Here is a 23,365-nt window from a genome sequence, read left to right as displayed (position 1 = left end):
GTGTGTGTTTGGGTGCGGGGTGCGGGTGTGTGTTTGGGTGCGGGGTGTGGGTGTGTGTTTGGGTGCGGGGTGTGGGGGTGTGTTTGGTTGGTGGGTGTGGGAGTGTGTTTGGGTGCGTGGGGGGGGGTGTGTGTTTGGTTGGGGGGTGTGTATGTGTGTTTGGGTGCGGGGTGTGGGGGTGTGTTTGGTTGGGGTGTGTGGGTGTGTGTTTGGGTGCGGGGTATGGGTGTGTGTTTGGGTGCGGAGTGTGGGGTTGTGTTTGGGTGCGGGGTGTGGGGTTGTGTTTGGGTGCGGGGTGTGGGTGTGTGTTTGGGTGCGGAGTGTGGGTGTGTGTTTGGGTGCGGGGTGTGGGTGTGTGTTTGGGTGCGGGGTGTGGGTGTGTGTGTTTGGTTGGGGGATGTGGGTGTGTGTTTGGGTGCGGGGTGTGGATGTGTGTTTGGGTGCAGGGTGGGGGGAGTGTGTGTTTGGTTGGGGGGTGTGGGTGTGTGTTTGGGTGCGGGGTGTGGGGGTGTGTGTTTGGTTGGGGGGTGTGTATGTGTGTTTGGGTGTGGGGTGTGGGTGTGTGTTTGGGTGCGGGGTGTGGGGGTGTGTTTGGGTGCGGGGTGTGGGGGTGTGTTTGGGTGCGGTGTGTGGGGGTGTGTTTGGGTGTGGGGTGTGTTTGGTTGGGGGGTGTGGGTGTGTGTTTGGTGCGGGGTGTGGGGGTGTGTTTGGGTGTGGGGTGGGTGGGGTGTGTGTTTGGTTGGGGGGTGTGTATGTGTGTTTGGGTGCGGAGTGTGGGGGTGTGTTTGGGTCCGGAGTGTGGGGGTGTGTTTGGGTGCGGAGTGTGGGGGTGTGTTTGGGTGCGGAGTGTGGGGGTGTGTTTGGGTGCGGAGTGTGGGGGTGTGTTTGGGTGCGGAGTGTGGGGGTGTGTTTGGGTGCGGAGTGTGGGGGTGTGTTTTGGGTGCGGAGTGTGGGGGTGTGTTTGGGTGCGGAGTGTGGGGGTGTGTTTGGGTGCGGAGTGTGGGGGTGTGTTTGGGTGCGGAGTGTGGGGGTGTGTTTGGGTGCGGAGTGTGGGGGTGTGTTTGGGTGCGGAGTGTCTGGGTGTGTTTGGGTGCGGAGTGTGGGGGTGTGTTTGGGTGCGGAGTGTGGGGGTGTGTTTGGGTGCGGAGTGTGGGCGTGTGTTTGGGTGCGGAGTGTGGGGGTGTGTTTGGGTGCGGAGTGTGGGGGTGTGTTTGGGTGCGGAGTGTGGGGGTGTGTTTGGGTGCGGAATGTTGGGGTGTGTTTGGGTGCGGAGTGTGGGGGTGTGTTTGGGTGCGGGGTGTGGGGGTGTGTTTGGGTGCGGAGTGTGGGTGTGTGTTTGGGTGCGGGGTGTGGGTGTGTGTTTGGGTGCGGGGTGTGGGGGTGTGTTTGGGTGCGGGGTGTGGGGGTGTGTTTGGGTGCGGGGTGTGGGGGTGTGTTTGGGTGCGGGGTGTGGATGTGTGTTTGGGGTTGGAGTGGGGGGGTGTGTGTTGGTGCGAGGTGTGGGTGTGTGTTTGGGTGCGGAGTGTGGGGGTGTGTTTGGGTGCGGAGTGTGGGGGTGTGTTTGGGTGCGGAGTGTGGAGGTGTGTTTGGGTGCAGAGTGTGGGGGTGTATTTGGGTGCGGAGTGTGGGGGTGTGTTTGGGTGCGGAGTGTGGGGGTGTGTTTGGGTGCGGAGTTTGGGGGTGTGTTTGGGTGCGGAGTGTGGGGGTGTGTTTGGGTGCGGAGTGTGGGGGTGTGTTTGGGTGCGGAGTGTGGGTGTGTGTTTGGGTGCGGAGTGTGGGTGTGTGTTTGGGTGCGGAGTGTGGGTGTGTGTTTGGGTGCGGAGTGTGGGGGTGTGTTTGGGTGCGGAGTGTGGGGGTGTGTTTGGGTGCGGAGTGTGGGGGTGTGTTTGGGTGCGGAGTGTGGGGGTGTGTTTGGGTGCGGAGTGTGGGGGTGTGTTTGGGTGCAGAGTGTGGGGGTGTGTTTGGGTGCGGGGTGCGGGTGTGTGTTTGGGTGCGGGGTGCGGGTGTGTGTTTGGGTGCGGAGTGCGGGGGTGTGTTTGGGTGTGGGGGTGTGTTTGGGTGCGGCGTGTGGGGGTCTCTTTGGGTGCGTGGTGCGGGTGTGTGTTTGGGTGTGGGGTGCGGGTGTGTGTTTGGGTGCGGGGTGCGGGTGTGTGTTTGGGTGTGGAGTGGGGTGGTGTGTGTTTGGGTGCGGGGTGTGGGTGTGTGTTTGGGTGCGGGGTGTGGGTGTGTGTTTGGTTGGTGGGTGTGGGAGTGTGTTTGGGTGCGTGGGGGGGGGTGTGTGTTTGGTTGGGGGGTGTGTATGTGTGTTTGGGTGCGGGGTGTGGGGGTGTGTTTGGTTGGGGTGTGTGGGTGTGTGTTTGGGTGCGGGGTATGGGTGTGTGTTTGGGTGCGGGGTGTGGGTGTGTGTTTGGGTGCGGGGTGTGGGTGTGTGTGTTTGGTTGGGGGATGTGGGTGTGTGTTTGGGTGCGGGGTGTGGATGTGTGTTTGGGTGCAGGGTGGGGGGAGTGTGTGTTTGGTTGGGGGGTGTGGGTGTGTGTTTGGGTGCGGGGTGTGGGGGTGTGTGTTTGGTTGGGGGGTGTGGGGGTGTGTTTGGGTGCGGGGTGTGGGGGTGTGTTTGGGTGCGGGGTGTGGGGGTGTGTTTGGGTGCGGATTGTGGGGGTGTGTTTGGGTGCGGGGTGTGGGGGTGTGTTTGGGTGCGGAGTGTGGGGGTGTGTTTGGGTGCGGGGTGTGGGTGTGTGTTTGGGTGCGGGGTGTGGGGGTGTGTTTGGGTGCGGGGTGTGGGGGTGTGTTTGGGTGCGGGGTGTGGGGGTGTGTTTGGGTGCGGGGTGTGGATGTGTGTTTGGGGTTGGAGTGGGGGGGTGTGTGTTGGTGCGAGGTGTGGGTGTGTGTTTGGGTGCGGAGTGTGGGGGTGTGTTTGGGTGCGGAGTGTGGGGGTGTGTTTGGGTGCGGAGTGTGGGGGTGTGTTTGGGTGCAGAGTGTGGGGGTGTATTTGGGTGCGGAGTGTGGGGGTGTGTTTGGGTGCGGAGTGTGGGGGTGTGTTTGGGTGCGGAGTGTGGGGGTGTATTTGGGTGCGGAGTGTGGGGGTGTGTTTGGGTGCGGAGTGTGGGGGTGTGTTTGGGTGCGGAGTGTGGGTGTGTGTTTGGGTGCGGAGTGTGGGTGTGTGTTTGGGTGCGGAGTGTGGGTGTGTGTTTGGGTGCGGAGTGTGGGGGTGTGTTTGGGTGCGGAGTGTGGGGGTGTGTTTGGGGTGCGGAGTGTGGGGGTGTGTTTGGGTGCGGAGTGTGGGGGTGTGTTTGGGTGCGGAGTGTGGGGGTGTGTTTGGGTGCAGAGTGTGGGGGTGTGTTTGGGTGCGGGGTGCGGGTGTGTGTTTGGGTGCGGGGTGCGGGTGTGTGTTTGGGTGCGGAGTGCGGGGGTGTGTTTGGGTGTGGGGGTGTGTTTGGGTGCGGCGTGTGGGGGTCTCTTTGGGTGCGTGGTGCGGGTGTGTGTTTGGGTGTGGGGTGCGGGTGTGTGTTTGGGTGCGGGGTGCGGGTGTGTGTTTGGGTGTGGAGTGGGGTGGTGTGTGTTTGGGTGCGGGGTGTGGGTGTGTGTTTGGGTGCGGGGTGTGGGTGTGTGTTTGGTTGGTGGGTGTGGGAGTGTGTTTGGGTGCGTGGGGGGGGGTGTGTGTTTGGTTGGGGGTTTTGTATGTGTGTTTGGGTGCGGGGTGTGGGGGTGTGTTTGGTTGGGGTGTGTGGGTGTGTGTTTGGGTGCGGGGTATGGGTGTGTGTTTGGGTGCGGGGTGTGGGTGTGTGTTTGGGTGCGGGGTGTGGGTGTGTGTGTTTGGTTGGGGGATGTGGGTGTGTGTTTGGGTGCGGGGTGTGGATGTGTGTTTGGGTGCAGGGTGGGGGGAGTGTGTGTTTGGTTGGGGGGTGTGGGTGTGTGTTTGGGTGCGGGGTGTGGGGGTGTGTGTTTGGTTGGGGGGTGTGTATGTGTGTTTGGGTGCGGGGTGTGGGGGTGTGTTTGGGTGCGGAATGTTGGGGTGTGTTTGGGTGCGGGGTGTGGGGGTGTGTTTGGGTGCGGAGTGTGGGGGTGTGTTTGGGTGCGGGGTGTGGGGGTGTGTTTGGGTGCGGAGTGTGGGGGTGTGTTTGGGTGCGGGGTGTGGGTGTGTGTTTGGGTGCGGAGTGTGGGGGTGTGTTTGGGTGCGGAGTGTGGGGGTGTGTTTGGGTGCGGGGTGTGGGGGTGTGTTTGGGTGCGGGGTGTGGGGGTGTGTTTGGGTGCGGGGTGTGGGGGTGTGTTTGGGTGCGGGGTGTGGATGTGTGTTTGGGGTTGGAGTGGGGGGGTGTGTGTTGGTGCGAGGTGTGGGTGTGTGTTTGGGTGCGGAGTGTGGGGGTGTGTTTGGGTGCGGAGTGTGGGGGTGTGTTTGGGTGCGGAGTGTGGGGGTGTGTTTGGGTGCAGAGTGTGGGGGTGTATTTGGGTGCGGAGTGTGGGGGTGTGTTTGGGTGCGGAGTGTGGGGGTGTGTTTGGGTGCGGAGTGTGGGGGTGTATTTGGGTGCGGAGTGTGGGGGTGTGTTTGGGTGCGGAGTGTGGGGGTGTGTTTGGGTGCGGAGTGTGGGGGTGTGTTTGGGTGCGGAGTGTGGGTGTGTGTTTGGGTGCGGAGTGTGGGGGTGTGTTTGGGTGCGGAGTGTGGGTGTGTGTTTGGGTGCGGAGTGTGGGTGTGTGTTTGGGTGCGGAGTGTGGGGGTGTGTTTGGGTGCGGAGTGTGGGGGTGTGTTTGGGTGCGGAGTGTGGGGGTGTGTTTGGGTGCGGAGTGTGGGGGTGTGTTTGGGTGCAGAGTGTGGGGGTGTGTTTGGGTGCGGGGTGCGGGTGTGTGTTTGGGTGCGGGGTGCGGGTGTGTGTTTGGGTGCGGAGTGCGGGGGTGTGTTTGGGTGTGGGGGTGTGTTTGGGTGCGGCGTGTGGGGGTCTCTTTGGGTGCGTGGTGCGGGTGTGTGTTTGGGTGTGGGGTGCGGGTGTGTGTTTGGGTGCGGGGTGCGGGTGTGTGTTTGGGTGTGGAGTGGGGTGGTGTGTGTTTGGGTGCGGGGTGTGGGTGTGTGTTTGGGTGCGGGGTGTGGGTGTGTGTTTGGTTGGTGGGTGTGGGAGTGTGTTTGGGTGCGTGGGGGGGGGTGTGTGTTTGGTTGGGGGGTGTGTATGTGTGTTTGGGTGCGGGGTGTGGGGGTGTGTTTGGTTGGGGTGTGTGGGTGTGTGTTTGGGTGCGGGGTATGGGTGTGTGTTTGGGTGCGGGGTGTGGGTGTGTGTTTGGGTGCGGGGTGTGGGTGTGTGTGTTTGGTTGGGGGATGTGGGTGTGTGTTTGGGTGCGGGGTGTGGATGTGTGTTTGGGTGCAGGGTGGGGGGAGTGTGTGTTTGGTTGGGGGGTGTGGGTGTGTGTTTGGGTGCGGGGTGTGGGGGTGTGTGTTTGGTTGGGGGGTGTGGGGGTGTGTTTGGGTGCGGGGTGTGGGGGTGTGTTTGGGTGCGGGGTGTGGGGGTGTGTTTGGGTGCGGAGTGTGGGGGTGTGTTTGGGTGCGGGGTGTGGGGGTGTGTTTGGGTGCGGAGTGTGGGGGTGTGTTTGGGTGCGGGGTGTGGGTGTGTGTTTGGGTGCGGGGTGTGGGGGTGTGTTTGGGTGCGGGGTGTGGGGGTGTGTTTGGGTGCGGGGTGTGGGGGTGTGTTTGGGTGCGGGGTGTGGATGTGTGTTTGGGGTTGGAGTTCGGGGGTGTGTGTTGGTGCGAGGTGTGGGTGTGTGTTTGGGTGCGGAGTGTGGGGGTGTGTTTGGGTGCGGAGTGTGGGGGTGTGTTTGGGTGCGGAGTGTGGGGGTGTGTTTGGGTGCAGAGTGTGGGGGTGTATTTGGGTGCGGAGTGTGGGGGTGTGTTTGGGTGCGGAGTGTGGGGGTGTGTTTGGGTGCGGAGTGTGGGGGTGTATTTGGGTGCGGAGTGTGGGGGTGTGTTTGGGTGCGGAGTGTGGGGGTGTGTTTGGGTGCGGAGTGTGGGTGTGTGTTTGGGTGCGGAGTGTGGGTGTGTGTTTGGGTGCGGAGTGTGGGTGTGTGTTTGGGTGCGGAGTGTGGGGGTGTGTTTGGGTGCGGAGTGTGGGGGTGTGTTTGGGTGCGGAGTGTGGGGGTGTGTTTGGGTGCGGAGTGTGGGGGTGTGTTTGGGTGCGGAGTGTGGGGGTGTGTTTGGGTGCAGAGTGTGGGGGTGTGTTTGGGTGCGGGGTGCGGGTGTGTGTTTGGGTGCGGGGTGCGGGTGTGTGTTTGGGTGCGGAGTGCGGGGGTGTGTTTGGGTGTGGGGGTGTGTTTGGGTGCGGCGTGTGGGGGTCTCTTTGGGTGCGTGGTGCGGGTGTGTGTTTGGGTGTGGGGTGCGGGTGTGTGTTTGGGTGCGGGGTGCGGGTGTGTGTTTGGGTGTGGAGTGGGGTGGTGTGTGTTTGGGTGCGGGGTGTGGGTGTGTGTTTGGGTGCGGGGTGTGGGTGTGTGTTTGGTTGGTGGGTGTGGGAGTGTGTTTGGGTGCGTGGGGGGGGGTGTGTGTTTGGTTGGGTGGTGTGTATGTGTGTTTGGGTGCGGGGTGTGGGGGTGTGTTTGGTTGGGGTGTGTGGGTGTGTTTGGGTGCGGGGTATGGGTGTGTGTTTGGGTGCGGGGTGTGGGTGTGTGTTTGGGTGCGGGGTGTGGGTGTGTGTGTTTGGTTGGGGGATGTGGGTGTGTGTTTGGGTGCGGGGTGTGGATGTGTGTTTGGGTGCAGGGTGGGGGGAGTGTGTGTTTGGTTGGGGGGTGTGGGTGTGTGTTTGGGTGCGGGGTGTGGGGGTGTGTGTTTGGTTGGGGGGTGTGTATGTGTGTTTGGGTGCGGGGTGTGGGGGTGTGTTTGGGTGCGGGGTGTGGGGGTATGTTTGGGTGCGGGGCGTGGGGGTGTGTTTGGGTGCGGAGTGTGGGGGTGTGTTTGGGTGCGGGGTGTAGGGGTGTGTTTGGGTGCGGGGTGTGGGGGTATGTTTGGGTGCGGGGTGTGGGGGTGTGTTTGGGTGCGGGGTGTGGGGGTGTGTTTTGTTGGGGGGTGTGGGGGTGTGTTTGGGTGCGGGGTGTGGGTGTGTGTTTGGGTGCGGGGTGTGGGTGTGTGTTTTGGTGCGAGGTGTGGGGGTGTGTTTGGGTGCGGAGTGTGGGGGTGTGTTTGGGTGCGGAGTGTGGGGGTGTGTTTGGGTGCGGAGTGTGGGGGTGTGTTTGGGTGCGGAGTGTGGGGGTGTGTTTGGGTGCGGAGTGTGGGGGTGTGTTTGGGTGCGGAGTGTGGGGGTGTGTTTGGGTGCGGAATGTTGGGGTGTGTTTGGGTGCGGGGTGTGGGTGTGTGTTTGGGTGCGGTGTGTGGGGGTGGGTTTGTGTGCGGGGTGTGGGTGTGTGTTTGGGTGCGGGGTGTGGGTGTGTGTTTGGGTGTGGAGTGGGTGGGTGTGTGTTTGGGTGCGGGTGTGGGTGTGTGTTTGGGTGTGGGGTGTGGGGGTGGGTTTGTGTGCGGGGTGTGGGTGTGTGTTTGGGTGCGGGGTGTGGGTGTGTGTTTGGGTGTGGAGTGGGTGGGTGTGTGTTTGGGTGCGGGGTGTGGATGTGTGTTTGGGGTTGGAGTGGGGGGGTGTGTGTTGGTGCGAGGTGTGGGTGTGTGTTTGGGTGCGGAGTGTGGGGGTGTGTTTGGGTGCGGAGTGTGGGGGTGTGTTTGGGTGCGGAGTGTGGGGGTGTGTTTGGGTGCAGAGTGTGGGGGTGTATTTGGGTGCGGAGTGTGGGGGTGTGTTTGGGTGCGGAGTGTGGGGGTGTGTTTGGGTGCGGAGTGTGGGGGTGTATTTGGGTGCGGAGTGTGGGGGTGTGTTTGGGTGCGGAGTGTGGGGGTGTGTTTGGGTGCGGAGTGTGGGTGTGTGTTTGGGTGCGGAGTGTGGGTGTGTGTTTGGGTGCGGAGTGTGGGTGTGTGTTTGGGTGCGGAGTGTGGGGGTGTGTTTGGGTGCGGAGTGTGGGGGTGTGTTTGGGTGCGGAGTGTGGGGGTGTGTTTGGGTGCGGAGTGTGGGGGTGTGTTTGGGTGCGGAGTGTGGGGGTGTGTTTGGGTGCAGAGTGTGGGGGTGTGTTTGGGTGCGGGGTGCGGGTGTGTGTTTGGGTGCGGGGTGCGGGTGTGTGTTTGGGTGCGGAGTGCGGGGGTGTGTTTGGGTGCGGGTGTGTGTTTGGGTGTGGAGTGGGGTGGTGTGTGTTTGGGTGCGGGGTGTGGGTGTGTGTTTGGGTGCGGGGTGTGGGTGTGTGTTTGGTTGGTGGGTGTGGGAGTGTGTTTGGGTGCGTGGGGGGGGGTGTGTGTTTGGTTGGGGGGTGTGTATGTGTGTTTGGGTGCGGGGTGTGGGGGTGTGTTTGGTTGGGGTGTGTGGGTGTGTGTTTGGGTGCGGGGTATGGGTGTGTGTTTGGGTGCGGGGTGTGGGTGTGTGTTTGGGTGCGGGGTGTGGGTGTGTGTGTTTGGTTGGGGGATGTGGGTGTGTGTTTGGGTGCGGGGTGTGGATGTGTGTTTGGGTGCAGGGTGGGGGGAGTGTGTGTTTGGTTGGGGGGTGTGGGTGTGTGTTTGGGTGCGGGGTGTGGGGGTGTGTGTTTGGTTGGGGGGTGTGGGGGTGTGTTTGGGTGCGGGGTGTGGGGGTGTGTTTGGGTGCGGGGTGTGGGTGTGTGTTTGGGTGCGGGGTGTGGGGGTGTGTTTGGGTGCGGGGTGTGGGGGTGTGTTTGGGTGCGGGGTGTGGGGGTGTGTTTGGGTGCGGGGTGTGGATGTGTGTTTGGGGTTGGAGTGGGGGGGTGTGTGTTGGTGCGAGGTGTGGGTGTGTGTTTGGGTGCGGAGTGTGGGGGTGTGTTTGGGTGCGGAGTGTGGGGGTGTGTTTGGGTGCGGAGTGTGGGGGTGTGTTTGGGTGCAGAGTGTGGGGGTGTATTTGGGTGCGGAGTGTGGGGGTGTGTTTGGGTGCGGAGTGTGGGGGTGTGTTTGGGTGCGGAGTGTGGGGGTGTATTTGGGTGCGGAGTGTGGGGGTGTGTTTGGGTGCGGAGTGTGGGGGTGTGTTTGGGTGCGGAGTGTGGGTGTGTGTTTGGGTGCGGAGTGTGGGTGTGTGTTTGGGTGCGGAGTGTGGGTGTGTGTTTGGGTGCGGAGTGTGGGGGTGTGTTTGGGTGCGGAGTGTGGGGGTGTGTTTGGGTGCGGAGTGTGGGGGTGTGTTTGGGTGCGGAGTGTGGGGGTGTGTTTGGGTGCTGAGTGTGGGTGTGTGTTTGGGTGCAGAGTGTGGGGGTGTGTTTGGGTGCGGGGTGCGGGTGTGTGTTTGGGTGCGGGGTGCGGGTGTGTGTTTGGGTGCGGGGTGCGGGTGTGTGTTTGGGTGCGGAGTGCGGGGGTGTTTTTGGGTGTGGGGGTGTGTTTGGGTGCGGCGTGTGGGGGTCTGTTTGGGTGCGTGGTGCGGGTGTGTGTTTGGGTGCGGGGTGCGGGTGTGTGTTTGGGTGCGGGGTGCGGGTGTGTGTTTGGGTGCGGTGTGGGGGTGTGTGTGTTTGGGTGCGGGGTGTGGGTGTGTGTTTGGGTGTGGAGTGGGGTGGTGTGTGTTTGGGTGCGGGGTGTGGGTGTGTGTTTGGGTGCGGGGTGTGGGTGTGTGTTTGGGTGCGGGGTGTGGGGGTGTGTTTGGTTGGTGGGTGTGGGTGTGTGTTTGGGTGCGGGGTGTGGGTGTGTGTTTGGGTGCGGGGTGTGGGGGTGTGTTTGGTTGGTGGGTGTGGGTGTGTGTTTGGGTGCGTGGTGGGGTGGGTGTGTGTTTGGTTGGGGGGTGTGTATGTGTGTTTGGGTGCGGGGTGTGGATGTGTGTTTGGGTGCAGGGTGGGGGGAGTGTGTGTTTGGTTGGAGGGTGTGGGTGTGTGTTTGGGTGCGGGGTGTGGGGGTGTGTGTTTGGTTGGGGGGTGTGTATGTGTGTTTGGGTGCGGGGTGTGGTGGTGTGTTTGAGTGCGGGGTGTGGGGGTATGTTTGGGTGCGGGGTGTGGGGGTGTGTTTGGGTGCGGGGTGTGGGGGTGTGTTTGGTTGGGGGGTGTGGGGGTGTGTTTGGGTGCGGGGTGTGGGTGTTTGTTTGGGTGCGAGGTGTGGGGTGTGTTTGGGTGGGGGGTGTGGGGGTGTGTTTGGGTGCGGGGTGTGGGTGTGTGTTTGGGTGCGGTGTGTGGGGGTGTGTTTGGGTGCGGTGTGTGGGGGTGTGTTTGGGTGTGGGGGTGTGTTTGGGTGTGGGGGTGTGTTTGGGTGTGGGGGTGTGTTTGGGTGCGGCGTGTGGGGGTGGGTTTGTGTGCGGGGTGTGGGTGTGTGTTTGGGTGCGGGGTTTGGGTGTGGAGTGGGTGGGTGTGTGTTTGGGTGCAGGGTGTGGTTGTGTCTTTGGGTGTGGAGTGGGGTGATGTGTGTTTGGGTGCGGGTGTGGGTGTGTGTTTGGGTGTGGGGTGTGGGCGTGTGTTTGGTTGCGGGGTGTGGGTGTGTGTTTGGGTGTGGGGTGTGGGTGTGTGTTTGGTTGGGGGGTGTGGGTATGTGTTTGGTTGGGGGTTGTGTGGGTGTGTTTGGTTGGGGGTGTGTATGTGTGTTTGGGTGCGGGGTGTGGGGGTGTGTTTGGTTGGGGGGTGTGTATGTGTGTTTGGGTGCGGGGTGTAGGTGTGTGTTTGGGTGCCGGGTGGGGGGGGTGTGTGTTTGGTTGGGGCGTGTGTATGTGTGTTTGGGTGCGGGGTGTGGGTGTGTGTTTGGTTGGGGGGTGTGTATGTGTATTTGGGTGCGGGGTGTGGGGGTGTGTTTGGTTGGGGGGATGTGGGTGTGTGTTTGGGTGCGGGGTGTGGGGGTGTGTTTGGTTGGGGGGTGAGGGTGTGTGTTTGGGTGCGCGTTGGGGGGGGTGTGTGTTTGGTTGGGGGGTGTGTATGTGTGTTTGGGTGCGGGGTGGGGTGGTGCGTTTGGGTGCGGGGTGTGTATGTGTGTTTGGGTGCGGGGTGTGGGTGTGTGTTTGGGTGTGGGGTGTGGGTGTGTGTTTGGGTGCGGGTTGTGGTTGTGTGTTTTGTGTGCGGGGTGTGGGGGTGTGTTTGGTTGGGGGATGTCGGTGTGTGTTTGGGTGCGGGGTGTGGGTGTGTGTTTGGGTGCAGGGTGGGGGGGGTGTGTGTTTGGTTGGGGGGTGTGTATGTGTGTTTGGGTGTGGGGTGTGGGTGTGTGTTTGGGTGCGGGGTGTGGGTGTGTGTTTGGGTGCGGGGTGTGGGGGTGTGTTTGGTTGGTGGGTGTGGGTGTGTGTTTGGGTGCGGAGTGTGGGGGTGTGTTTGGGTGCGGAGTGTGGGGGTGTGTTTGGGTGCGGAATGTTGGGGTGTGTTTGGGTGCGGGGTGTGGGTGTGTGTTTGGGTGCGGTGTGTGGGGGTGTGTTTGGGTGCGGTGTGTGGGGGTGTGTTTGGGTGTGGGGGTGTGTTTGGGTGTGGGGGTGTGTTTGGGTGTGGGGGTGTGTTTGGGTGTGGGGGTGTGTTTGGGTGCGGCGTGTGGCGGTGGGTTTGTGTGCGGGGTGTGGGTGTGTGTTTGGGTGCGGGGTGTGGGTGTGTGTTTGGGTGTGGAGTGGGTGGGTGTGTGTTTGGGTGCAGGGTGTGGTTGTGTCTTTGGGTGTGGAGTGGGGTGATGTGTGTTTGGGTGCGGGTGTGGGTGTGTGTTTGGGTGTGGGGTGTGGGCGTGTGTTTGGTTGCGGGGTGTGGGTGTGTGTTTGGGTGTGGGGTGTGGGTGTGTGTTTGGTTGGGGGGTGTGGGTGTGTGTTTGGTTGGGGGTTGTGTGGGTGTGTTTGGTTGGGGGTGTGTATGTGTGTTTGGGTGCGGGGTGTGGAGGTGTGTTTGGTTGGGGGGTGTGTATGTGTGTTTGGGTGCGGGGTGTAGGTGTGTGTTTGGGTGCCGGGTGGGGGGGTATGTGTTTGGTTGGGGCGTGTGTATGTGTGTTTGGGTGCGGGGTGTGGGGGTGTGTTTGGTTGGGGGGTGTGGGTGTGTGTTTGGTGCGGGGTGTGGGGGTGTGTTTGGGTGTGGGGTGGGTGGGGTGTGTGTTTGGTTGGGGGGTGTGTATGTGTGTTTGGGTGCGGGGTGTGGGGGTGTGTTTGGTTGGGGGGTGTGGCGGTGTGTGTTTGGGTGCGGGGTGTGGGGGCGTGTTTGGGTGCGGGGTTGGGGGGGTGTGTGTTTGGTTGGGGGGTGTGTATGTTTGTTTGGGTGCGGGGTGTGGGGGTGTGTTTGGGTGCGGGGTGTGGGGGTGTGTTTGGGTGCGGGGTGTTTGGGGTGTGTTTGGGTGCGGGGTGTGGGGGTGTGTGGGGGTGTGTTGGGGTGTGGGGGTGTGTTTGGGTGCGGGGTGTGGATGTGTGTTTGGGGTTGGAGTGGGGGGGTGTGTGTTGGTGCGAGGTGTGGGTGTATGGGTGCGGAGTGTGGGGGTGTGTTTGGGTGCGGAGTGTGGGGGTGTGTTTGGGTGCGGAGTGTGGGGGTGTGTTTGGGTGCGGAGTGTGGGGGTGTATTTGGGTGCGGAGTGTGGGGGTGTGTTTGGGTGCGGAGTGTGGGGGTGTGTTTGGGTGCGGAGTGTGGGGGTGTGTTTGGGTGCGGAGTGTGGGGGTGTGTTTGGGTGCGGAGTGTGGGGGTGTGTTTGGGTGCGGAGTGTGGGGGTGTGTTTGAGTGCGGAGTGTGGGGGTGTGTTTGGGTGCGGAGTATGGGGGTGTGTTTGGGTGCGGAGTGTGGGGGTGTGTTTGGGTGCGGAGTGTGGGGATGTGTTTGGGTGCGGAGTGTGGGGGTGTGTTTGGGTGCTGAGTGTGGGTGTGTGTTTGGGTGCAGAGTGTGGGGGTGTGTTTGGGTGCGGGGTGCGGGTGTGTGTTTGGGTGCGGGGTGCGGGTGTGTGTTTGGGTGCGGGGTGCGGGTGTGTGTTTGGGTGCGGAGTGCGGGGGTGTGTTTGGGTGTGGGGGTGTGTTTGGGTGCGGCGTGTGGGGGTCTGTTTGGGTGCGTGGTGCGGGTGTGTGTTTGGGTGCGGGGTGCGGGTGTGTGTTTGGGTGCGGGGTGCGGGTGTGTGTTTGGGTGCGGTGTGGGGGTGTGTGTGTTTGGGTGCGGGGTGTGGGTGTGTGTTTGGGTGCGGGGTGGGGTGGTGTGTGTTTGGGTGCGGGGTGTGGGTGTGTGTTTGGGTGCGGGGTGTGGGTGTGTGTTTGGGTGCGGGGTGTGGGGGTGTGTTTGGTTGGTGGGTGTGGGTGTGTGTTTGGGTGCGGGGTGTGGGTGTGTGTTTGGGTGCGGGGTGTGGGGGTGTGTTTGGTTGGTCGGTGTGGGTGTGTGTTTGGGTGCGTGGTGGGGTGGGTGTGTTTTTGGTTGGGGGGTGTGTATGTGTGTTTGGGTGCGGGGTGTGGATGTGTGTTTGGGTGCAGGGTGGGGGGAGTGTGTGTTTGGTTGGAGGGTGTGGGTGTGTGTTTGGGTGCGGGGTGTGGGGGTGTGTGTTTGGTTGGGGGGTGTGTATGTGTGTTTGGGTGCGGGGTGTGGTGGTGTGTTTGAGTGCGGGGTGTGGGGGTATGTTTGGGTGCGGGGTGTGGGGGTGTGTTTGGGTGCGGGGTGTGGGGGTGTGTTTGGTTGGGGGGTGTGGGGGTGTGTTTGGGTGCGGGGTGTGGGTGTGTGTTTGGGTGCGGGGTGTGGGGGTGTGTTTGGGTGCGGTGTGTGGGGGTGTGTTTGGGTGTGGGGGTGTGTTTGGGTGTGGGGGTGTGTTTGGGTGTGGGGGTGTGTTTGGGTGCGGCGTGTGGGGGTGGGTTTGTGTGCGGGGTGTGGGTGTGTGTTTGGGTGCGGGGTTTGGGTGTGGAGTGGGTGGGTGTGTGTTTGGGTGCAGGGTGTGGTTGTGTCTTTGGGTGTGGAGTGGGGTGATGTGTGTTTGGGTGCGGGTGTGGGTGTGTGTTTGGGTGTGGGGTGTGGGCGTGTGTTTGGTTGCGGGGTGTGGGTGTGTGTTTGGGTGTGGGGTGTGGGTGTGTGTTTGGTTGGGGGGTGTGGGTGTGTGTTTGGTTGGGGGTTGTGTGGGTGTGTTTGGTTGGGGGTGTGTATGTGTGTTTGGGTGCGCGGTGTGGGGGTGTGTTTGGTTGGGGGGTGTGTATGTGTGTTTGGGTGCGGGGTGTAGGTGTGTGTTTGGGTGCCGGGTGGGGGGGGTGTGTGTTTGGTTGGGGCGTGTGTATGTGTGTTTGGGTGCGGGGTGTGGGTGTGTGTTTGGTTGGGGGGTGTGTATGTGTATTTGGGTGCGGGGTGTGGGGGTGTGTTTGGTTGGGGGGATGTGGGTGTGTGTTTGGGTGCGGGGTGTGGGGGTGTGTTTGGTTGGGGGGTGTGGGTGTGTGTTTGGGTGCGCGTTGGGGGGGGTGTGTGTTTGGTTGGGGGGTGTGTATGTGTGTTTGGGTGCGGGGTGGGGTGGTGCGTTTGGGTGCGGGGTGTGTATGTGTGTTTGGGTGCAGGGTGTGGGGGTGTGTTTGGTTGGGGGGTGTGGGTGTGTGTTTGGGTGTGGGGTGTGGGTGTGTGTTTGGGTGCGGGTTGTGGTTGTGTGTTTTGTGTGCGGGGTGTGGGGGTGTGTTTGGTTGGGGGATGTCGGTGTGTGTTTGGGTGCGGGGTGTGGGTGTGTGTTTGGGTGCAGGGTGGGGGGGGGTGTGTGTTTGGTTGGGGGGTGTGTATGTGTGTTTGGGTGTGGGGTGTGGGTGTGTGTTTGGGTGCGGGGTGTGGGTGTGTGTTTGGGTGCGGGGTGTGGGGGTGTGTTTGGTTGGTGGGTGTGGGTGTGTGTTTGGGTGCGGAGTGTGGGGGTGTGTTTGGGTGCGGAGTGTGGGGGTGTGTTTGGGTGCGGAATGTTGGGGTGTGTTTGGGTGCGGGGTGTGGGTGTGTGTTTGGGTGCGGTGTGTGGGGGTGTGTTTGGGTGCGGTGTGTGGGGGTGTGTTTGGGTGTGGGGGTGTGTTTGGGTGTGGGGGTGTGTTTGGGTGTGGGGGTGTGTTTGGGTGTGGGGGTGTGTTTGGGTGCGGCGTGTGGGGGTGGGTTTGTGTGCGGGGTGTGGGTGTGTGTTTGGGTGCGGGGTGTGGGTGTGTGTTTGGGTGTGGAGTGGGTGGGTGTGTGTTTGGGTGCAGGGTGTGGTTGTGTCTTTGGGTGTGGAGTGGGGTGATGTGTGTTTGGGTGCGGGTGTGGGTGTGTGTTTGGGTGTGGGGTGTGGGCGTGTGTTTGGTTGCGGGGTGTGGGTGTGTGTTTGGGTGTGGGGTGTGGGTGTGTGTTTGGTTGGGGGGTGTGGGTGTGTGTTTGGTTGGGGGTTGTGTGGGTGTGTTTGGTTGGGGGTGTGTATGTGTGTTTGGGTGCGGGGTGTGGAGGTGTGTTTGGTTGGTGGGTGTGGGTGTGTGTTTGGGTGCGTGGTGGGGTGGGTGTGTGTTTGGTTGGGGGGTGTGTATGTGTGTTTGGGTGCGGGGTGTGGATGTGTGTTTGGGTGCAGGGTGGGGGGAGTGTGTGTTTGGTTGGAGGGTGTGGGTGTGTGTTTGGGTGCGGGGTGTGGTGGTGTGTTTGAGTGCGGGGTGTGGGGGTGTGTGTTTGGTTGGGGGGTGTGTATGTGTGTTTGGGTGCGGGGTGTGGTGGTGTGTTTGAGTGCGGGGTGTGGGGGTATGTTTGGGTGCGGGGTGTGGGGGTGTGTTTGGGTGCGGGGTGTGGGGGTGTGTTTGGTTGGGGGGTGTGGGGGTGTGTTTGGGTGCGGGGTGTGGGTGTGTGTTTGGGTGCGAGGTGTGGGGTGTGTTTGGGTGGGGGGTGTGGGGGTGTGTTTGGGTGCGGGGTGTGGGTGTATGTTTGGGTGCGGTGTGTGGGGGTGTGTTTGGGTGCGGTGTGTGGGGGTGTGTTTGGGTGTGGGGGTGTGTTTGGGTGCGGGGTGTGGGGGTATGTTTGGGTGCGGGGCGTGGGGGTGTGTTTGGGTGCGGAATGTTGGGGTGTGTTTGGGTGCGGGGTGTGGGGGTGTGTTTGGGTGCGGTGTGTGGGGGTGTGTTTGGGTGCGGTGTGTGGGGGTGTGTTTGGGTGTGGGGGTGTGTTTGGGTGTGGGGGTGTGTTTGGGTGTGGGGGTGTGTTTGGGTGTGGGGGTGTGTTTGGGTGCGGCGTGTGGGGGTGGGTTTGTGTGCGGGGTGTGGGTGTGTGTTTGGGTGCGGGGTTTGGGTGTGGAGTGGGTGGGTGTGTGTTTGGGTGCAGGGTGTGGTTGTGTCTTTGGGTGTGGAGTGGGGTGATGTGTGTTTGGGTGCGGGTGTGGGTGTGTGTTTGGGTGTGGGGTGTGGGCGTGTGTTTGGTTGCGGGGTGTGGGTGTGTGTTTGGGTGTGGGGTGTGGGTGTGTGTTTGGTTGGGGGGTGTGGGTGTGTGTTTGGTTGGGGGTTGTGTGGGTGTGTTTGGTTGGGGGTGTGTATGTGTGTTTGGGTGCGGGGTGTGGAGGTGTGTTTGGTTGGGGGGTGTGTATGTGTGTTTGGGTGCGGGGTGTAGGTGTGTGTTTGGGTGCCGGGTGGGGGGGGTGTGTGTTTGGTTGGGGCGTGTGTATGTGTGTTTGGGTGCGGGGTGTGGGTGTGTGTTTGGTTGGGGGGTGTGTATGTGTATTTGGGTGCGGGGTGTGGGGGTGTGTTTGGTTGGGGGGATGTGGGTGTGTGTTTGGGTGCGGGGTGTGGGGGTGTGTTTGGTTGGGGGGTGTGGGTGTGTGTTTGGGTGCGCGTTGGGGGGGGTGTGTGTTTGGTTGGGGGGTGTGTATGTGTGTTTGGGTGCGGGGTGGGGTGGTGCGTTTGGGTGCGGGGTGTGTATGTGTGTTTGGGTGCGGGGTGTGGGGGTGTGTTTGGTTGGGGGGTGTGGGTGTGTGTTTGGGTGTGGGGTGTGGGTGTGTGTTTGGGTGCGGGTTGTGGTTGTGTGTTTTGTGTGCGGGGTGTGGGGGTGTGTTTGGTTGGGGGATGTCGGTGTGTGTTTGGGTGCGGGGTGTGGGTGTGTGTTTGGGTGCAGGGTGGGGGGGGGTGTGTGTTTGGTTGGGGGGTGTGTATGTGTGTTTGGGTGTGGGGTGTGGGTGTGTGTTTGGGTGCGGGGTGTGGGTGTGTGTTTGGGTGCGGGGTGTGGGGGTGTGTTTGGTTGGTGGGTGTGGGTGTGTGTTTGGGTGCGGAGTGTGGGGGTGTGTTTGGGTGCGGAGTGTGGGGGTGTGTTTGGGTGCGGAATGTTGGGGTGTGTTTGGGTGTGGGGTGTGGGTGTGTGTTTGGGTGCGGTGTGTGGGGGTGTGTTTGGGTGCGGTGTGTGGGGGTGTGTTTGGGTGTGGGGGTGTGGTTGGGTGTGGGGGTGTGTTTGGGTGTGGGGGTGTGTTTGGGTGTGGGGGTGTGTTTGGGTGCGGCGTGTGGGGGTGGGTTTGTGTGCGGGGTGTGGGTGTGTGTTTGGGTGCGGGGTGTGGGTGTGTGTTTGGGTGTGGAGTGGGTGGGTGTGTGTTTGGGTGCAGGGTGTGGTTGTGTCTTTGGGTGTGGAGTGGGGTGATGTGTGTTTGGGTGCGGGTGTGGGTGTGTGTTTGGGTGTGGGGTGTGGGCGTGTGTTTGGTTGCGGGGTGTGGGTGTGTGTTTGGGTGTGGGGTGTGGGTGTGTGTTTGGTTGGGGGGTGTGGGTGTGTGTTTGGTTGGGGGTTGTGTGGGTGTGTTTGGTTGGGGGTGTGTATGTGTGTTTGGGTGCGGGGTGTGGAGGTGTGTTTGGTTGGTGGGTGTGGGTGTGTGTTTGGGTGCGTGGTGGGGTGGGTGTGTGTTTGGTTGGGGGGTGTGTATGTGTGTTTGGGTGCGGGGTGTGGATGTGTGTTTGGGTGCAGGGTGGGGGGAGTGTGTGTTTGGTTGGAGGGTGTGGGTGTGTGTTTGGGTGCGGGGTGTGGGGTGTGTGTTTGGTTGGGGGTGTGTATGTGTGTTTGGGTGCGGGGTGTGGTGGTGTGTTTGAGTGCGGGGTGTGGGGGTATGTTTGGGTGCGGGGTGTGGGGGTGTGTTTGGGTGCGGGGTGTGGGGGTGTGTTTGGTTGGGGGGTGTGGGGGTGTGTTTGGGTGCGGGGTGTGGGTGTGTGTTTGGGTGCGAGGTGTGGGGTGTGTTTGGGTGGGGGGTGTGGGGGTGTGTTTGGGTGCGGGGTGTGGGTGTATGTTTGGGTGCGGTGTGTGGGGGTGTGTTTGGGTGCGGTGTGTGGGGGTGTGTTTGGGTGTGGGGGTGTGTTTGGGTGCGGGGTGTGGGGGTATGTTTGGGTGCGGGGCGTGGGGGTGTGTTTGGGTGCGGAATGTTGGGGTGTGTTTGGGTGCGGGGTGTGGGGGTGTGTTTGGGTGCGGTGTGTGGGGGTGTGTTTGGGTGCGGTGTGTGGGGGTGTGTTTGGGTGTGGGGGTGTGTTTGGGTGTGGGGGTGTGTTTGGGTGTGGGGGTGTGTTTGGGTGTGGGGGTGTGTTTGGGTGCGGCGTGTGGGGGTGGGTTTGTGTGCGGGGTGTGGGTGTGTGTTTGGGTGCGGTGTTTGGGTGTGGAGTGGGTGGGTGTGTGTTTGGGTGCAGGGTGTGGTTGTGTCTTTGGGTGTGGAGTGGGGTGATGTGTGTTTGGGTGCGGGGTGTGGGTGTGTGTTTGGGTGTGGGGTGTGGGCGTGTGTTTGGTTGCGGGGTGTGGGTGTGTGTTTGGGTGTGGGGTGTGGGTGTGTGTTTGGTTGGGGGGTGTGGGTGTGTGTTTGGTTGGGGGTTGTGTGGGTGTGTTTGGTTGGGGGTGTGTATGTGTGTTTGGGTGCGGGGTGTGGGGGTGTGTTTGGTTGGGGGGTGTGTATGTGTGTTTGGGTGCGGGGTGTGGAGGTGTGTTTGGTTGGGGGGTGTGTATGTGTGTTTGGGTGCGGGGTGTAGGTGTGTGTTTGGGTGCCGGGTGGGGGGGGTGTGTGTTTGGTTGGGGCGTGTGTATGTGTGTTTGGGTGCGGGGTGTGGGTGTGTGTTTGGTTGGGGGGTGTGTATGTGTATTTGGGTGCGGGGTGTGGGGGTGTGTTTGGTTGGGGGGGTGTGGGTGTGTGTTTGGGTGCGGGGTGTGGGGGTGTGTTTGGTTGGGGGGTGTGGGTGTGTGTTTGGGTGCGCGTTGGGGGGGGTGTGTGTTTGGTTGGGGGGTGTGTATGTGTGTTTGGGTGCGGGGTGGGGTGGTGCGTTTGGGTGCGGGGTGTGTATGTGTGTTTGGGTGCGGGGTGTGGGGGTGTGTTTGGTTGGGGGGTGTGGGTGTGTGTTTGGGTGTGGGGTGTGGGTGTGTGTTTGGGTGCGGGTTGTGGGTGTGTGTTTTGTGTGCGGGGTGTGGGGGTGTGTTTGGTTGGGGGATGTCGGTGTGTGTTTGGGTGCGGGGTGTGGGTGTGTGTTTGGGTGCAGGGTGGGGGGGGGTGTGTGTTTGGTTGGGGGGTGTGTATGTGTGTTTGGGTGTGGGGTGTGGGTGTGTGTTTGGGTGCGGGGTGTGGGGGTGTGTTTGGGTGCGGGGTGTGGGGGTGTGTTTGGGTGCGGTGTGTGGGGGTGTGTTTGGGTGCGGGGTGTGGGGGTGTGTTTGGTTGGGGGGTGTGGGTGTGTGTTTGGTGCGGGGTGTGGGGGTGTGTTTGGGTGTGGGGTGGGTGGGGTGTGTGTTTGGTTGGGGGGTGTATATGTGTGTTTGGGTGCGGGGTGTGGGGGTGTGTTTGGTTGGGGGGTGTGGCGGTGTGTTTGGGTGCGGGGTGTGGGGGCGTGTTTGGGTGCGGGGTTGGGGGGGTGTGTGTTTGGTTGGGGGGTGTGTATGTTTGTTTGGGTGCGGGGTGTGGGGGTGTGTTTGGGTGCGGGGTGTGGGGGTGTGTTTGGGTGCGGGGTGTTTGGGGTGTGTTTGGGTGCGGGGTGTGGGGGTGTGTTTGGGTGCGGGGTGTGGATGTGTGTTTGGGGTTGGAGTGGGGGGGTGTGTTTGGGTGCGGAGTGTGGGGGTGTGTTTGGGTGCGGAGTGTGGGGGTGTGTTTGGGTGCGGAGTGTGGGGGTGTGTTTGGGTGCGGAGTGTGGGGGTGTGTTTGGGTGCGGAGTATGGGGGTGTGTTTGGGTGCGGAGTGTGGGGGTGTGTTTGGGTGCGGAGTGTGTGGGTGTGTTTGGGTGCGGAGTGTGGGGGTGTGTTTGGGTGCGGGGTGCGGGTGTGTGTTTGGGTGCGGGGTGCGGGTGTGTGTTTGGGTGCGGGGTGCGGGTGTGTGTTTGGGTGCGGAGTGCGGGGGTGTGTTTGGGTGTGGGTGTGTGTTTGGGTGCGGTGTGTGGGTGTGTGTTTGGGTGCGGGGTGTGGGTGTGTGTTTGGGTGCGGGGTGTGGGTGTGTGTTTGGGTGCGGGGTGCGGGTGTGTGTTTGGGTGCGGGGTGCGGGTGTGTGTTTGGGTGCGGTGTGGGGGTGTGTGTGTTTGGGTGCGGGGTGTGGGTGTGTGTTTGGGTGTGGAGTGGGGTGGTGTGTGTTTGGGTGCGGGGTGTGGGTGTGTGTTTGGGTGCGGGGTGTGGGGGTGTGTTTGGGTGCGGGGTGTGGGGGTGTGTTTGGTTGGTGGGTGTGGGTGTGTGTTTGGGTGCGTGGGGGGTGGGAGTGTGTTTGGTTGGGGGGTGTGTATGTGTGTTTGGGTGCGGGGTGTGGATGTGTGTTTGGGTGCAGGGTGGGGGGGTGTGTTTGGTTGGAGGGTGTGGGTGTGTGTTTGGGTGCGGGGTGTGGGTGTGTGTTTGGGTGCGAGGTGAGGGGAGTGTAATGTTGGTGGGTGTGTGGGTGTGTTTGGTAGGGGGGTGAGGGGGTTTGTTTGGGTGCGGGGTGTGGGTGTGTGTTTGGGTGCGAGGTGTGGGGTGTGTTTGGGTGGGGGGTGTGGGGGTGTGTTTGGGTGCGGGGTGCGGGTGTGTGTTTGGTTGGGGGGTGTGGGGATGTGTTTGGTTGGGGGGTGTGGGGGTGTGTTTTGGTGCGGGGTGTTGGGGTGTGTTTGGGTGCGGGGTGTTGGGGTGTGTTTGGTTGGGGGGTGTGTGTTTGGTGTCGGGGAGGATTGGTATATTTGTGTCTAACCGGAGGTTTCGTGTTGCAGAGGGTAATCTGCTGGTGTTGGTCGATCAGCACGCAGCCCATGAGCGAGTGCGACTGGAACAGCTGATTTCTGGTGAGGAAGTTGAATAAGGAGCAGCACTAATATTTTAGATTTAAATAAGTGATTTAGGCATGCCTTTGTGCCCAGGTTTAATTTGTGTTGAATTCTGCTCAAAGTCGTGGTTAAGACACTAAAGTGCCAGCACTGAGGGAGTGTGAGCGTCAGTACTGAGGGAGAGCCACACCGTCAGAGGGTCAGTACTGAAGGAGAGCCACACCGTCAGAGGGTCAGTACTGAAGGAGAGCCACACCGTCAGAGGGTCAGTACTGAAGGAGAGCCACACCGTCAGAGGGTCAGTACTGAGGGAGAGCCACACCATCAGAGGGTCAGTACTGAGGGAGTGCCGCACCGTCAGAGGGTCAGTACTGAGGGAGTGCCACACCGTCAGAGGGTCAGTACTGAGGGAGTGCCACACCGTCAGAGGGTCAGTACTGAGGGAGTGCCACACCGTCAGAGGGTCAGTACTGAGGGAGTGTCACACTGTCGGAGAGTCAGTACTGAGGGAGTGCCGCACTGTCACAGCGTCAGTACTGAGGGAGTGCCGCACTGTCGGAGGGTCAGTACTGAGAGAGCGCCACACTGTCGGAGGGTCAGTACTGAGAGAGCGCCACACTGTCGGAGGGTCAGTACTGAGGGAGCGTCACACTGTCGGAGGGTCAGTACTGAGGGGGCGCCGCACTGTCAGAGTGTCAGTACTGAGGGAGTGCTGCACTGTTGCAGGTTCAGTACTGAGGGAGTGCTGCACTGTCAGAGCGTCAGTACTGAGGGAGTGCTGCACCGTTGCAGGTTCAGTACTGAGGGAGCGCCACACTGTCATAGCTTCAGTAATGACGGAGTGCTGCACTGTCGGAGGGTCAGTACTGAGGGAGCACCGCACTGTCGGAGGGTCAGGACTGAGGGAGCGTTGCACTGTCAGAGGGTCAGGATTGAGAGAGCGTCACACTGTCGGAGGGTCAGGACTGAGGGTGTCGCACTGTCGGAGGGTCAGTTTTTTGGATCAGATGTAAACTAAGACCCTGACTTACTCTGGAATTAGTCAGCAGGCCTGACAGCATCCGCTGACTGACTGCTCATTGCTGTTTCTGGCTTCTTACTACCACGTTTCCTGACACTGCAAGTGATGAGATTTTAAAAAGTACTTAGACCGTAAGATGTAGGAGGAGAAGTAGGCCATTTGGCCCATTGAATCTGTTCTGCCATTCAATGAGATTGAGGTTGATCTGATAATCCTCAACTCTGCTTTGCTGCCTTTTCCCCATAACCCTTGATTCCCGCACCGATTAAAAATCTGTCTCTCTCAGCCTTGAATATACTTAATGACCCAGTCTCTACAGCCCTCTGCGGTAAAGAATTCCACAGATTCACTATCCTCTGAGAGAAGAAATTCCTCCTCATCTCTGTCTTAAATTGGCAACCCCTTACTCTGAGATTATGGTCTCTGGATTGAGACTCCCACAAGGGGAAACAACCTCTCAGCATCTACCCTGTCAAGCCCCTTAAGATTATTATATGTTTCAATAAGGTTGCCTCTTTTTCTTCTGAACTCTTGTGAGTACAGGCCCAACCTATTCAACCTCTCCTCATAAAATCCCTCCATACCTGGGATCAACCTAGTGAACCTTCTCTGGGCTGCCTCCAATGCCAGTATATTTCCCCTTAGGTAAGGGGACCAAAAGTGTTCACAGTATTCTAGGTGTGGTCTAACTGGTGCCTTGTGTAGTTTTAGCAAGACTTCCCTATTTTTATACTCCATTCCTGTTGAAATAAAGGCCAACATTCCACTTGCCTTACCTATTACTTGCTGAACTTGTATGTTGGCTTTTTGTGATTTATGCATGAGGGCCACCAAATCCCTCTGTGCTGCAGCTTTCTGCAGTCTTTCTCCATTTAAATAATATTCAGCTCCTCTATTCTTCCTGCCAATGTGCATAACCTCACATTTTCCCACATTATATTCCATCTGCTGAGTTTTTGCCCACTCACTTAACCTCTCTATATCCCTCTGCAGATTCTTTGTGTCATCCTCACCACTTGCCTTCCCACCTATTTTTGTGTCATCTGCAAACTTGGCAATAGTACATTCATTTCCCTCATCCAAGTTATTAATATATATTGTAGATAATTGTGTCCCCAGCACTGGGGTCGACTAGTTACAGGTTACCATCCTGAAAATGCCCCCTGTATCCCGACTCCCTGTCTTCTATTAGTTAGCCAATCCTCTATCCATGCTAATATACCACCTTCAACACCATGGGCTCTTATCTTACTCAGTAGCTTTATGTGCAGTGCCTTATCAAATGCCTTTTGGAAATCCAAATATATTACAT

At 60.9% G+C, this 23,365-nt stretch overlaps 1 protein-coding gene across 1 annotated transcript in view; it reads left to right on the top strand.

Annotated features, from left to right (window-relative positions):
* Nucleotides 1-23,365, top strand: part of mlh3 (mutL homolog 3 (E. coli)) — a 133,099-nt gene that overhangs the window by 88,333 nt on the left and 21,401 nt on the right. Inside the window, exon 7 of the mRNA XM_041214241.1 lies at nucleotides 20,979-21,050. Within this exon, the coding sequence (XP_041070175.1) occupies nucleotides 20,979-21,050 (72 nt within the window). The remainder of the gene's footprint in view (nucleotides 1-20,978; nucleotides 21,051-23,365) is intronic.

This window comes from Carcharodon carcharias, chromosome 20, assembly GCF_017639515.1.
Source record: "Carcharodon carcharias isolate sCarCar2 chromosome 20, sCarCar2.pri, whole genome shotgun sequence".
Lineage (NCBI taxonomy): Eukaryota > Metazoa > Chordata > Chondrichthyes > Lamniformes > Lamnidae > Carcharodon > Carcharodon carcharias.
The sequence above is the reverse complement of the archived record's forward strand: the minus strand, read 5'-3'. Positions and strand labels throughout refer to the sequence as shown.